This window comes from Lathyrus oleraceus, chromosome 2 (genome assembly GCF_024323335.1).
Source record: "Lathyrus oleraceus cultivar Zhongwan6 chromosome 2, CAAS_Psat_ZW6_1.0, whole genome shotgun sequence".
Lineage (NCBI taxonomy): Eukaryota > Viridiplantae > Streptophyta > Magnoliopsida > Fabales > Fabaceae > Lathyrus > Lathyrus oleraceus.
In genome coordinates this window covers 202,973,103-202,989,088 of record NC_066580.1, presented here as the reverse complement: position 1 = coordinate 202,989,088, position 15,986 = coordinate 202,973,103, and the positions used below count along the sequence as shown (strand labels likewise).

At 36.7% G+C, this 15,986-nt stretch overlaps 1 protein-coding gene across 1 annotated transcript; it reads left to right on the top strand.

Annotated features, from left to right (window-relative positions):
- The first annotated feature begins 13,259 nt into the window (after window positions 1–13,259).
- On the top strand, window positions 13,260–14,521 carry LOC127118887 (pathogenesis-related thaumatin-like protein 3.5). The gene is made up of 3 exons (XM_051049125.1): window positions 13,260–13,423; window positions 13,524–14,187; window positions 14,282–14,521. Exons 1-3 carry the CDS (start codon window positions 13,363–13,365, stop codon window positions 14,406–14,408), a joined length of 852 nt encoding a protein of 283 aa, XP_050905082.1. The 5' UTR covers window positions 13,260–13,362; the 3' UTR covers window positions 14,409–14,521.
- The last annotated feature ends 1,465 nt before the right edge of the window (window positions 14,522–15,986 follow it).

The following is a 15,986-nucleotide window of genomic DNA, read 5'->3' as shown; positions in this document are numbered from 1 at the left end:
TCCTCTTTCCAATGCATACTAGAACGCGTCAATCTGATTCTCGTAGCTCAAGTTATGACCTGTAGAGCAAGAAAGTGTTAAATTACCGCTTATTCAGAAAATAAATAATCGAATTAAAATAAAATCAGAAATTAGTCAAACTTAGAAAACACAGTCAAAACAGTAAAATAAAAGAAATAAGTCATACAAAATATTTTAGCACAAAGTTAAATGTGGTGTATTAAAATACACTGATTACTTGTCTCCTAATGAATTTATCATGAGAGTTCCTAAATAAAGGAGCTAATAAGCGATTACATTCCTGAGTAATGGCACCAAAATTCGAATCATTTGGTTGCTGCAAATACATAATATCCATTATTCTTTTAGCATCCAACTCAAAATCCACACTATCAAAGCCAAGCTCAAGCACCCATTTAATAGCTGCTAAGAAACCTAAAGCTTCCCCAACATTGACTTCAGTACTAGGCGAAAACCACTCAGACCGAGTTGCAACAAACAATCCATCATCATCTCTAATACAAGCACTTATTCCTACCTTGTTTTTAAAAAAAAAGATGCATCGATGTTGCATTTGAGACGAACAACCAAAGACTTGTTCCACTTAATAACATTAGACATTTGGGTTTGGGTTGTATTACTCAATCTAAGTTGTTAGGCTTTTCTCCAACCTGAAAACAAGTGTGAAACACGATTATAAATAAAATCTGGGGAGTCTTCGATATGATTCTAAATATGGTTACTCCTGCATTTCCATATACTCCATAAAATAGTTGAAAACACAACTTGATGTGCTTGATTTGATACTTGCAAAAAGGAGAAGATTAAAGTAGAAAAAGCTACTTCATTATTCGGCAAGAAATTTTTGACCCAATGAGCGGTCTTTATATTCCAAATAAAATTCCATTTCTCATCAATCCCAAGGATAAAGGTATCAATTGAATCTTTAATATTGAAGGTAGAGAAAAACAAGAAGGGGGGGGGGGGGGGGGTTGAATTGTTTTAATTGATACTAAAAACTTTTGAAAATAAAACACACGCGAAAATAAAGGATATCAACACAATTTTTTTATCCTGATTCGCTTGAAGTTCAAAGCTACTCCAGTCCACCCGGCCAAGATGATTTCTCCTTCAATAAGGACTTAATCCACTAATCTTGAAAGATTACAACAATGATCGTCTAAGAGGATAAAGATCTCTTAGCCCTCTCAAGTGTACAGACTTCATAAGTCACTTGAGGAGAATTCAGCAATTAAGTAGAATTATAGTAGTGTTTAGTGTTTCTAGGTAAGCAGAAATTACACAATATAAGAACAAAAGAGATGTTCACACTTTAGAGCAGTAACTCGTGTGAAAGGAGAATGCCTAAGAGATATGAAGGTAGTTTTTGTATTCTCATGTGTTTCGTTGTTTTCTTAGTGAAGTGATGCATCCTGTATATATGAGTTGATAAGGAGGCCGTTGAATGAAAGGATATTTGACAATGATGGATGATTAATGTCATTAATCTCGGTGTTCTTTCCAAAGCAGTTTGGGGCGCTATAACTTTCTTCTAAAATTAGATTCTTGCCATAAGTGGAATTTTTCATAACTAAGTTTTTGGAGATCGTTTCTGAATCAGAATGTTCAGATATCAGAGTTTCTGTTCAGCAAGTACATCTTCAGATAGTTGCTTACAGCTGACTGTCTTCAGAGGTTCTTGATGTCTTCCTGATTGATTATGTCAGAGTGTAAAAGCTTCAGATCCTAGAGCGCGCTCTTCCGCTTCAGAGTGTCTGATATCTCTTTGTTTGTTACTCTTTGTACGCTTCCTTTATTCAGAGTCAGAGCTTCTTCTTGAGTACCTTCTAGGTCGTCATTTTGAACTTGTGTCTGTATCCGATGTATATCTATCTGACTTCTTTTTTATTAGAGCGCTGCACACTTAGATAATTTTTGTTAGGGTACCATTTTGTTTCATCCTTTGTTATCATCAAAATCTTAGAGATGAATTGTAGATATTGAATTTGTTCTTACAATCTCCCCCTTTTTGATGATGACAAAAAATTCAGAGTGATGATGAAACAATGATACTATCAGCAAGAATAGAAAATAATATCTCAGAGTCAGATGAGAGATGACTCCCCCTGAGATAGATCATAAGGGTTTTTAAGAAGTTTTTACCAGATTTTCCTTGTGCGGCAGCTAGTTTTTACCTTAGTTGTTATCCTGCATAACTTACAGTTTTCATAAGAGATTTAATGTGCGCATTGTAGCAAGAGGCTTAGATATATTTTCATAATAGCTGTTTATGTTCTCCCCCTTTTTGTCAGACTCAAAAAAGACTTAGCATAAAAGAGTAGGCAAAAGAAAAGGTTCATATATGAAAAAGACAGGTACAGGTAGCAACAATTCAAAATAGAGAACACAAAATACATAGCAGAAAACATAAGGAAAGCAACAAGAGAAGCCTAAGTGCCTAAGGGTTCGGAGACGGAGGCATCCTTTGGAGCAGCTAAGTCAGCAGGTTCTAAATATTGTTGTTGACGGAGTCCTGGTGATCCAGACTTTCTCACACTATCTATTGCTCCTTCTGCAGCTCTTCCAGAGTCTTCAGGACCAGAGGAGCGAAATCAGAGTTTGATTTCTCTCCCTGAGCCAGAGCATCATTGCTAGCCTTTGTAGCTTCTTCTACAGCTTTACATGTTGCCTCTTCAGCGTCAACTTTTGCTTTTGCTTCAGCTTCAACAACAGCCATAGTAGCAGCAGCTTTAGCAGCAGCCTTCTCTGCAGCTTCTCTAACCCATTGCTCTTCTCCTAGACGAGCCTTCTCTTCTACTTCTCTTCTGGCCTTTTCCTCTGCCTCTCTGACCAGTCGTGCCTGCAACCTTTCTCCGGCTTCTCTGATAAAGTCGTTGCAAACTTGTTCAGAGAGACCTTTTAGTTTGAAAGCCTCAGAGGTCATCCATCTGATCACTATGTTCCAATGAATCCTCACTGCACAGGGATTGCCACTGATACCAGAGTTCTCAGATAGAGATTTGATCTTCTCCACTGAAGACTCAACAAATAAAGAGATTTCCTCTTCTAGGGTGGGGAAGGTAGGTTCTGATTCAAGAGTGGGGGGTGGAGATGCTGGTGGTGTTTGGGTAGTGTCAGTGGGAGGTTGTGAGGTAGGGATAATAATGTTTTTAAAGGGTGGTACGATGGGAGTTTCAGATGGTGGTGTTGTGGGTTGTTCAGGTGTTGGTATTTATGGTTGTTCAGATGGTGGTGGAATTGGTTATTTAGGTGGTGGTGGAATGTTGGCTTCTGGTTCAGGTTGTTGTTGTGAGGCAAGAGCACGAGCCTGAAGCTGAGCCAAGGTGGGGGATTTGGGGTCAGAGGGTTCTGAGTCAAATATGAGAATGTATTAAGGTGGAGGTTATGGTGTTGAAGAGATTGGTGAAATCGGTTCGTTAAGCATTTCAGCTTCAGAGATTGTTAAGGTTGTGGTGGAGAGGTTAAATTTTTGAAAAGGAGGTGATGATGGATTAGAGATAGGGGTATCAGAAGGTTTGGTGGTAGAGGGAGAGGGTTCAAAGTGCGTGTAGATAGGTGGTGGTCTAGGGAAGAGAAGAAGCAATTTGCTTTAAATTTACAGAGCGAGAGAGAGGAGGCAGGGACTTACTTAGAGATTCGATCAGAGGGACAGGAGGTCTCGATACAGAAGGTTCCCCAAGCTTTTCTTTCTTGGCCTTCCTTGACTTCTCAGAGGGTTCTCATTGTCTCTTCATGAAGTTGGGTGGATGCTCAAGCAGCCAATCCACAGAGAACTCTAAGATGTCTACTCCTTGTCTGGCCAGATCCTGCAGATAGTGTGCAATAACCTCTGGAGGATCGATTTCAGAGAAGAGGTAGAGGCCATTTGGAATCTTCCTCTGATCTTTGAGTGCTTCCCAAGAGGTGTCCAACGAGGGTTTCACCCGAATTTGTTCAATCACCCTCATGCTCTTCAGATTGCGAGCGTTCAGAGGCCTTCTAGTGTCAACGGTGACATCCTCCTTTAGATTATGATGAATCAGTTGATCCACCAGCCCGCTCTCGATCAGAACGTCGGAGATTAGCCTTCCTAGAGGGATGTAGGTTCTGGGCTTTATGTTGTTCTCGGTGTCTATTACATATTCTCTTAGGTATTTGAACAATAGCGCTGGCAGATTCAGCTTGAGCCCTTTATGGAGGTAGTAGAGTATGCACTTCTGACCTGTGTTGATGTAGTCAGAGGAGTTGGAGGCTGGGAGGTGATGAATGGTTCCCATAATGATCTTCATCCAGACTCGGAGGTTCTGGCGAAGTTCCTTGTTCTTGGAGGAGTTGCCTTCATCGTTTTGTTTGAAAATGGTTGGGGAAATTTCCCGGGACATGTACTTTTCCCTATGGTTGATATTTTAAATCCTTCTTCCCCCTGTCTTCTCCGTGTTCAGAAGGGAGGCGATGGACTTCTCTGTGATGACGATTTTTACCCCCAGAACATATGACACTATGTAGTGATCATCTGAGTCTGCAAAACGCCAGAATTCTTTTACCAGATAAGTATAGACAGGACCATAGAGCCTTTGAAAGTAGTTTTCCCACCCTTGCTTTCTAAGTTCTTCAGTAAGGTCTATTCCTTTCCGCTTCATGTTCTCAAAGTCCACCAAGTATTCACACAAAACCTCAAGCTTGTCAAAGGGAGTAGCAAGATGAATGTGTGGTTCACGATCCAAAATGTGTGGTTCTTTGTAAATGGGGGTGGAGACAACACCAGTTATTGCAGTTGTTTGCTGAGAGGAATTGAGAGGTTATTTTGTTGATTCCATCTATTGAGAGTAGTTGTAGACGGATTATTGCTAGGAATCCATGAGGAAGTTGATGAAGTTGATGAAGGTTGAAGAACTTTGAGGAGCTTTGAGAGGGCTAAGAGGTTTGTGTAGGTTGTGAGTGTAAAATGTGAAAATGTGAAGCGTGAAAAGTATAAGTACACATAGAAAACATGCAAAAAGACAACGTTAGGTAGCAATTGAATAGTTAAAAAATTAATGATGGCACAGAAAAAGAGTTGACACGCTTAGGAGAGACATGATTACATCCAATGATGGAAGTCTAATCCCCAAATCAGCACAGTGCTAGAGGAGATCTCTAGGGCCTGTCTCTTGATTTCTGCTAGACAGTTGTCTAGAAGATCCAAGGTCAGACGCAAGATAACCCACGTGTTGATTTATCTGATCTTCAGGAATACCGAGGGATTAGATCCTAAGGATTTCTGATTCAGATGGCTCCTAACTGGTAGAAGTATCAGAGTCAGATCCAGATACCAGATGTTATTTCAGAGCCTTATTTTGCTATTTCAGAGAAGCACGTTAGATTCATTCTAGGAAATTTTTAATTTTTAAGTGTTTCAGAATGAATGAGAATCTATCTTCAACGAGGGGTTTTGTGAAGATATCAGCCCATTAATGGTATGTATCTATAAATTTTAAAGATATTACCCCTTTCTGAACATAGTCTCTGATAAAATGATGTTCTTTTTCTATGTGCTTAGCTCTAGAATGCAAAATAGAGTTCTTACTTAAAGATATGGCAATAGTATTATCATAGAAGATAGGAACGTTACTCTCAAATATCTGAAGGTCTTCTAGTTTATTTTTCATCCAGAGCATCTGAGTAGTGCATAGTGAAGCTGATATATATTTTGCTTCTACAGTAGACAAATCGATGGTTGACTGTCTTTTGCTAGCCCAAGATATGAGATTGTTTCCCAAGAACTGACAATTCCCAAATGTGCTTTTACGTTCCATTCTATCCAATGCATTATCTGCATCACAATATCCAGAGAGCCTATATTCTGATGTTTTCTCATACATCAGGCCAAGGTTAGGGGTTCCTTTCAGATACCTTGGGATTCTTTTAACTGCTGTTAAATGAGATTCCCTTGGATCTGATTAGAATCTGGAACAAAGACATACACTAAAAAGAATGTCAGGACGAGTAGTCGTCAGATAGAGAAGAGAGCCTATCATACCACGATAAAGCTTCTGACGAACCTTTTGACTTACTTCTTCTTTCTCTAGAATGCAGGTTGGATGCATGGGTGTCTTTGCTGGTTTGCATTCTGACATTTCAAATTTTTTCAGAATGTATTTTATGTATTTACTTTAATAAACATATGTAGCTTCTGAATCTTGATTGATTTGAATTCCCAGAAAGAATTTTAGTTCTTGCATCAAACTCATTTCAAATTTTGCCTGCATTAGCTCGGAGAATTCTTGACAAACAGAGGGGTTAGTTGAACCAAAAATTATATCATCAACGTATATCTGACATATCATGAGATCATTCCTAATGTTTTTACAAAATAGTGTAGAGCCAACCTTTCCCCTAATAAAGTCATGTTCCAAAAGAAAGTTGCTTAATCTTTCATATCAAGCTCTAGGAGCTTGTTTTAGACCATACAATGATTTTTTCAGTTTAAAAACATGTTCTGGACATTTAGAGTTTTCAAAACCTGTGGGTTGATGAACATACACTTCTTCTGATATATAACCATTAAGAAATGCGCTCTTGACATCCATCTGATATAATTTAATGGAGTGATTTACAGCGAATGATACAAGTAAACGAATGGATTCTAACCTGGCGATTGGAGCAAAGGTTTCATTGTAGTCAATGCCTTCTTGTTGATTGTAACCTTATGCCACCAGTTGGGCTTTGTTTTTGACTACTTCTCCTTTTTCATTCAACTTGTTTCTGAATACCCATCTTGTTCCAATAATGTGAGTTCCTTTAGGCTTTGGGACAAGATCTCAGACATCATTCTTTGAAAATTGATCAAGTTCTTCTTTCATTTCCAGAATCCAGTTATTGTCTTGAAGTGCCTCATCACAGGAAGTATGCTCGATCAGAGATACTAGTCCTAGAGGAGTTTCTTCAGATACTTTGAATGTCGACCTTGTTTTGACAGGTTCATCCTTGTTTCCCATAATCAATTCTTCAAAGATGTTTGGACGATTTCTTGATCTTTTCTGGAAAGTTGAGATTTCAGTTGCTTCGGGACTTTGCTTCTCAGCTTCCTCTGATGCTTTAGTCTTTTCGTCAGAACATGCAAGAGTTATCTCCAAATCTACAAGTTTTTCAACTAGCTTTGACTTTTCAGAGTCAAGCTTATCATCAAATCTGACATGTATCGATTCTTCCACAATTTTGATTTTTGTGTTGTATACTTTGTAGCCTTTAGAGCGTTCTGAGTATCCTAACATAATATCTTTTTGTGCAATAATTCTGGAGCCTCTGATTCTTCCTTTCTGATTTCCTCTGAAACCTACGAAGCCAACATCCTTAAGCTCCATGCTTTAGAACATATGCTTTCTTCCCGTCATGTGTCGCGAGCACCCAAAGTCCAGGTACCATAATTGGTCTCTTAACTCTGATGATAGGATATCTGTAACATAGACTATCTTATCCTTTGATAACCAGAATCTTTTAGGTCCTTTGTGATTAGTTCTCCCAAAGTTTCTTAAGACTTTGGGTTTTCTAGCATTAGTAAAATGTTGTGTTTGTGCATGTGTGTAATGATAAGAAAATGGGGATTTAGGTTTGTCATCTGCAAAAGATATGTATTTGTCTTCATTAGAATCATATTCTATTCCTCTTTTCTTATTCTGACTGACTCCATAAATCATAGAAGCCATTATGCTTCTTTCTATCCCATTTTTCAGAAACTTTTGAAAAGCTTTTTCATATTCATATATAATTGTGTTGGAAGTTTGTGGGGCTTGAGATAAAACTTCTTCAAGTTTTAAACATTGTTTATTTGTGGATTCTTTTTCTCTTGTCGAAATCAGAATATCATCCTTTAATTCAGAAACTGTTATCTCAAGCTTATCACATTCTTCAATGGTTCCTTCAAGGACCCTTTTTAATGCTTTAAATTTTTATTTAAGTTTCTGATATGATTTTAGAGATTCAGAAAGACATGATTCAAGGTTAGAGCGAGAAAGATCAGAAAATACCTCTTCAGGATCAAATTCTCTTTCTGATGAGTTTCCAGATGTGGTAGCCATGAATGCCACATTTTCCTGTTCTTTAGAGTCTGATTCAGAGGAATCAAATTCAGTGTCGTCCCAGGTGGCCATGAGTCCCTTCTTGGTTTTGAAAGAATTTTTCTTGAAACCTTCTCTTCTGGAGCTTTCTTTCTTGAGCTTTGGGCATTCGTTTATGTAATGACCTATTTCTTTACATTCATAGCATGTTACCTCTTTGTTTGATCTGCTTATAGAAGTTGATTTTGAGCGATCTCCCTTGGGTCTTGGTCTTCTGAAGTTGTTGTTACTTTTTCTCCAGAGTTATTTCACTCTTCTAGTCAGAAGGGATAACTCTTCTTCATCGTCAGAGTCTTCCTTTTCAGAGTCGCCATTGTCTTCTTCTTCAGCTTGGAGGGCTTTGTTCCTTTCTGGTTTATGTCTCTCATATCTGGATTTCAGGGCTATAGATTTGTTCTTCTTTTGGGGCGCATCTTCCTCAAATTCTATCTCGTGACTTCTGAGGGAGCTAACGAGTTCTTCTAGGCTTATGTTGTTCAGATCCTTTAATAGTTTTAATGCAGTGACCATGGGTCTCCACTTCTTTGGCAGGCTTCTGACAATATTTTTGACATGATCTACAGTTGTGTAGCCTTTGTCCAGAACCTTGAGTCCTGCAATTAATGTTTGAAATCTAGAAAACATTACCTCTATAGCTTCATCTTCCTCCATCTTGAAGGCTTCATACTTTTGAGTTAGAGTCAGAGCCTTTGTCTCTTTGACTTGTGAATTTCCTTCGTGGGTCATCCTCAGGGAGTCAAGTATTTCTTTGGCAGTTTCCCTGTTGGTGATCTTTCCATATTCATTGTAGGAAATGGCATTCAACAATATTGTTCTGGCTTTGTGATGATTCTTGAAGTCACGCTTCTGATCATCTATCATCTTGTTTATGGCAATAGCAATACCAGCATCAGATACAAGAGGTATATAGCCAATAGTAACTATGTCCCATAGATCAGCGTCATAACCTAGAAAGAAACTTTTGATTCTATCTTTCCAATAATCAATTTTTTCTCCATAAAAGATTGGAGGTTTAGCATTGTAACTGTCTCTTTCATTGGTGTTTTCCATAGTGTTTTTCTCATGTTGGATCTCTCTACACTATTTAAGTGTTTGATTAAAAAATCAATAACAGAGCCGAAGCTCTGGTACCAACTGAAGGTAGAGAAAAACAAGAAAGAGGGGGGGGGGGGGTTGAATTGTTTTAACTGATAATAAAAACTTTTGAAAATAAAACACACGCGAAAGTAAAGGATATCAACACAAAAAATTTATCATGGTTCGCTTGAAATTCAAAGCTACTCCAGTCCACCCGGCCAAGGTGATTTCGCCTTCAATAAGGACTTAATCCACTAATCTTGAAAGATTACAACAATGATCGTCTAAGAGGATAAAGATCTCTTAGCCCTCTCAAGTTTACAGACTTCGCAAGTCACTTGAGGAGAATTCAACAATTAAGTAGAATTACAGTAGTGCTTAGTGCTTCTAGGTAAGCAGAAATTACACAATATAAGAACAAAAGAGATGTTCACACTTTAGAGCAGCAACTCGTGTGAAAGGAGAATTCCTAAGAGATATGAAGGTAGTTTTTGTATTCTCGCGTGTTTCGTTGTTTTCTTAGTGAAGTGATCCATCCTATATATAGGAGTTGATGAGGAGACCGTTGAATGAAAGGATCTTTGACAATGATGGATGATTAATGTCATTAATCTACGTGTTCTTTCTAAAGTAGTTTGGGGCGCTATAACTTTCTTCCAAAATTATATTCTTGCCATAAGTGAAATTCTTCATAGAAAAGTCTTTGGAGATCGTTTCTGAATCAAAATGTTCAGATATCAAAGTTTTTGTTCAGCAAGTACATCTTCAGATAGTTGCTTACAGGTGATTGTATTCATAGGTTCTTGATGTCTTCCTAATTGATTACGTCAGAGTGTAAAAGCTTCAGATCCTAGAGTGCGCTCTTCCGCTTCAGAGTGTCTGATATCTCTTTGTTTGTTACGCTTTGTACGCTTCCTGTATTCAGAGTCAGATCTTCTGCTTGAGTACCTTCTAGGTGGTCATTCTGAACTTGTGTCTGTATCTGATGTATATCTGACTTCTTTTTTATTAGAGTCCTGCATACTTAGATAAATTTTGTTAGGGTGCCATTTTGTTTCATCCTTTATTATCATCAAAATCTTAGAGATGAATTATAGATACTGAATTTGTTCTTACAACAGTAACGATAAGTACTTCGATCTAAAAACCTACCATTATTTTCCAACTTGCACACTAACTTGTCCACCTGGACTACCTCAGATAATGGAGTATTGAGTACTTTTGTTTCATTTCCACTCCTACTAGAGTATAAATCAAGTTAGAGTTCCAATTTTTACCATTAGCAATCAACAAGTCCGAAACTCTTAGGTTATCGACATCCTGGTTATTCAACCAAGGATTGACCAACAAAGTGTTATCATGTAACCACATTTTCCCCCAAACCGGGATGCTCTCTCCCGAACAAATACTCCATTTATACCCTCTTTGCACCATAAATTTTGAACTCCAAATGCTCTACCACACATAGTTGGGATTATGCCCAATATCTGAATTAAGGAAATCACATTTGAGAAAATACTTAGCCATGTAGAGACGAGTGACTAAGTTGTAAGGCTTTGTCATGAGATTCCAGGCTTGTTTACTAAGCATAACATAATTAAAAGCACTAAGATTTTTGAATCCCATACCTCTATTAGTTTTAGGCATAGACAAATGATTCCAAGATAGCCAATGAATTCCTTTACCTTTAGTCCGATCTTGATTACGCCCCCACCAAACGGGATTCATCATTTTATCAATCTCATAGCTTTAAGAGGATGGTAACAAGAGGATGCTCATGATATAATTCAGAATAGATTGAAGGACAATGCTTGAGATAAACTCCCACTACTCCATGAATTAATCTTTTACAAAGTTGTATCTTTAATAAACTTGAAAGTAGCATTTCTACTTCTACTAATCATATATGGAAAATCGAGGTACTTACCAGTCCACATAGCTGGTTGAAATCCAAAAGTGTCAGCCAATATATTCTTTATATTAGGATCCACATTCCTACTACAAAAGAATTCTGATTTTTGAAAATTGATGGCATGGCCTGAAGCTTCTTCATATGTGGCATGAATATTTTTCATCACATTTGCTTCATTTAAAGCCGATATGAAGACTAGAAAATAGTCTTCGACAAAGAGTAAATGAGATATAACAGGATCATTCTTACATATTTTTATTCCATTAATATCCCCCATGCGTTTGTGCTCCTCCGGAGTTCATATAATCAGATACCTAAGTAGGAGTTTGAGATTTGAGGATGGTGTTGTGCCTCTTTAATTGCTTATCATTCGAATCTATATTGGAGTCGCTCTGATACGTAACATGAGGGTAACAGGTTATTCTTTATTTATTTATGGTGCGTATCTTTTCTTTTGATTTAACTTCATGATGAACCACATTTCAAACTAATATCGTTGTTAAGGCTTTTATGTCGAGTGTTTTTGTAATTTCGTTGCTTATCAAATGGTTTAACTTTTAAATTATGTGGTTCAAAATGGTTTTTTATTGTTCGAGTAGCATCTTGCTTGGTGATTAATTGTGATATACTTGTTTTTAATTACTTATTTGTCGAGGCGAAAAGTAGGGTGTTAAATTTACATCAAACTACAGTCATATGAGTCTCTTTATCAAGAAGAGAACTTAAGGTCGAGTTCTTCAGAATTGAAGGAGACTGATGTAGGAAGGTTGGTTGTGCGTATCGAAGAAGAAGTCACGTGTCAGAAAGATTTAACATAATTTGCGCAAGTTTGGCGTCCGATGTTAGAATAACTCTTATTATACCTTTCCGGATACGGAATCAGATCACAAACGGCATTTTAATATTTTCCACAATCTTAGCAATTTTTATTTTATTTATGTTTTTGAATATTTTTAACATTAGAGTTTCTTTTATGTATTTAAATATTTTTCGATGTGACTGTCAAGATTATCTTTGATCGTAATAAAATTAAAGTATTTTCCCTTTTGTTGGATTCCAAACTCTATCCGAAAGATTTTTCATTTGCATACTTTTGTTTTTGGTCTAGACTTAATGCTTGCTAATTTCGATTGAATCAAATGGTCTCCTACCTAATACCCTTTGTTGAAGATCAGAGTTCTTACCACTAATCATTTCAGAGAAAGAGACAATATTTATACAATTTATGATAGTGCTTATCATCTTATGCGAAAAGCCCATAACCTCCATAGTGTGATAGATAAAAGTTCGTACCTGTCATGTCTAGTTAATATGCCACATAATATTTTTTGCTACTTTTGTTTTCAAAGTAAGTTATGAAAAGTCTCATAAGCAAAAATGACATTACCAGTAATTAATTTATCCAAAATAAACGCACTTTGGTAAAACTTAATACTAATATTGAGGTGGAGTTTAATCCTATTAGTAAAACAAACAAAGGTATGAAAAGTCTCATAAGCAAGAATGACATTATCATTAATTAATTTATCCGAAATAAACGCACTTTGGTAGGGCTTAATATTAATATTGAGGTGGAGTTTAATCCTATTACTAATGATTTTGTTAACCATGTTAAATAACCTTACATTAAATTTTCTTTTCTAGAGTAAAAGAAACCAAAAAAAAAAGTCAATAAAAAAAAATAGCTTCGTTATTTTCCCGTCACTCCATTTTTCTCACTTGATGTTGCTTTAGCAGCCTACACGCTGACAACACACCTCCAGATCCTTAAATCATACACTCATATCGTACACCCTCCCTAGACCTGCCACACTGGAACGTGTATCATTCCACTTCTATTTTCAAGTTCACTCTCTAATGTGCTGCATGGCATAATACCAATTACCACATTTTGTTGCACCAATACATGACATGATTAAGGATTCTTTAGCCAACAGAGTTTATGATAAGTCTTAAAAAAATAATAATAATAATTTTGGATCATAAAACTTTAAGTTAATTTTATTGCTACGTGTCACATCATAAGTTTGCAATCTGTAACTCTATTAACAGTAGGCATTAGAACCTGAATAAACTTGCAAGTATGTATTAGGAAAAGAATAATCCAATTCTTTTCATAACATAATGGATAACTTTTGTTGCTTTGATTCACTTACTTTCTCCACACACGTATTCTTTTATTTCTTCACCTCTCTTCTTTTATATTCACATGTTGCTTTCACATTTTTTCATGTGTATCTCGATCCAAACCCTTACTCAATTATAGCAATCAAAGATATGGCATTACACTTTCAAATGATTCTACCTATCTCATTGGTTCTTGCCATCATTTTATCAGGTAATAAACAACCCTACATTCATTTGTTGCTTTTTTATATTATTATCTATCGTTGGTTCAAAACCGTTGTCAATTGCTAAAAATGTGATGATGAGTACAGGTGATAGAACTTGTGAGTCAGCAAGAGTATTCACTATAGTAAACTATTGCAAGGAAACTCTTTGGCCAGCTGTAATACCCGGAGAAAATTTCAACGGCGGAGGATTCGTCCTTAAACAAGGACAATCCTCCGTTTTCAACGCTCCAGTCAGTTGGAGCGGTCGAATTTGGGCTCGAACAGGCTGCAACTTCGACCAAAACGGAGACGGACAATGCCAAACCGGTGCATGTGGCACCACTTTAAAATGTGGAGGCGCGGGAAAAACCCCGGCGTCACTAGCTGAATTCACCATTGCTAACCCTGACTTCTACGATGTTAGTCTCGTCGACGGCTTCAACGTGCCGATTTCCGTTAAGCCGATAAACGGAAAAGGAAACTGCTCAACTGCCGGATGCGATTCTGATCTTAGGTCAACTTGTCCCAAAGAACTTTCCGTTAAGTCGAACGGAAAGACCGTTGGGTGCCGAAGCGCTTGCGATGTGTTTGATACAGATGAGTATTGTTGTAGAGGGAATTTCGGAAACCCTTCGACTTGTAAACCGACGTTTTATTCGAAGAAATTTAAGGAGGCTTGTCCAACATCTTATAGTTATGCTTATGATGATCCAACAAGTATTTTCACATGCACTGGAACAGATTATATCATTGCTTTCTGTGCTGACAGGTTTGTGATATTATGTTTCCATCATAAATATAAAATACTAATTGTATTAAATTATCCGTAACCATAACTAACTCTTAAGTGTTTGGAGTTTCAGGAAGAAACAGATGTGCACTTATCATGATCATGATATTCATTGTAGTGGATCACAAGGCTTGAAGCTGTTGATTGGAAGCTGGTGGATGGGAGTGTTCATAATGGTGTTTTCAGTTGTTGGATTCTAGAGCCTTAAAAAACTATGAATCTTGTTGAGTTGAAATTGAGTGAATTTCATGAGTTTGTATAAATGGAAACTCTTTTCATTTTTTGGTAATAAATGGAAACTGTTTTCCTTTCAGTGTCTTCTTTGTTTTATTTCATTGTTTGATTAAGAATGTTTTATGACATATGTTACTATTATTATATTTTAGTTAGTTAATTGATTCAATTATTAATATTCTTTTCCTTCGATTTAAGGAAAATGGTGGTTTAAGGAAAATGGTGATGTGCAGGAGAAGTTATTCTTATTGATCCAAATTGTGGTCCGCAACCGCATATTAGACTTAATTGCGGTGTGATTTTAAAATTGAACCTTCAACTATATTATGAACCATATCAAATAATTTCAATTATAATTCGAATTTTTTTTTAAATATCCAAAAATTTCAAAATTAACCATTTTTTCAAAAATATTACACAAATGGCCATTTTTGACCAAAATTACTACATAGGCGCCACCCTAGTTGGCGCCTACCCTTAATGGGTAGGGCAAGTCGCCACTAGGAGTGGCGCCTACAACCATTCCATTTTTTTTTATATGTTATATTTTTTTTTTAATTTTTTTTGAATTTATAAATTTATATTTTTTATTAATTATATTATTTTATATTAACACATATATATAAATAAAATTATTTACAAGATATATATATATATATATATATATATATATATATATATATATATATATATATATATATATATATATATATATATATATATATTAAATTAATTTATAAGTAATTAATATTATTTGTAAATTTTTGGAAAAAAAATTAATTTATATACGTGTAAATAAATATTTATACACATGTAAATTAATATATATATATATATATATATATATATAAAGATATGATAGACAATATCTTTAAAGATAAAGATATAAAGATAATAAAACAGAAAATATTTTTATTATAATAATAGACAAGACAAATATTACAAAGATATGATTAATCACATATGATGCGGTCCCTGGTACGATCCGCATGGGGGAGGTCTAATTACTCGCCTAGACGGTTCACGTGGTGGTGGTGCTTCCCTATTACCACCCCTTGCCCTAACGCGTCCCCTTGCCATTTGCCGTTGTGGTTGGGTCGAAGTCCCTTCAGTGCTGTAGGAAAGACGGGTCCCCTCTGCGCCCTCAAAGCTTTGTCTCGGTGGGACAAACTGACTACTGCTGGGTGCGCCCTCGAATTGTGGTCTTTGGTAGTTTAGGGTTGAATCGGGTTGGCCAAAGTACAATGTTTGTTGTGGTGTGTAGTAGTCCTGTTGGTAGTCCTCTTGTATACCCGTGTCGGGGCTAGGTGGAGGACTGGAAGAGCTCGGGACATTGTCGTGATGGAAGTGTTGGGATTGGTGGAAGTGGGGGGATTGATATTGTGGTAGGTGTTGGGACTGTTGATGGTGGTGGGAATGTTGAGTTTGTTGTTGGTAGTCTTCATGGTATTGGGGTTGAGTTTGTGGTATGTATTGTTGATTTGGTTGGGGGGTGGACATGTGTTGTGGTGGTTGTTGTTGGTAATATGGTGGTGGTGGTTGTT

Bases quoted from the DNA above. Each gene is read 5' to 3' on its own strand.
- LOC127118887 (XM_051049125.1), top strand. From the start codon at position 13,363: ATGGCATTACACTTTCAAATGATTCTACCTATCTCATTGGTTCTTGCC. The intron at 13,424-13,523 runs GTAATAAACAAC...TGATGAGTACAG, and splicing joins TCTTGCCATCATTTTATCAG to GTGATAGAACTTGTGAGTCA. The intron at 14,188-14,281 runs GTTTGTGATATT...TTGGAGTTTCAG, and splicing joins ATTGCTTTCTGTGCTGACAG to GAAGAAACAGATGTGCACTT.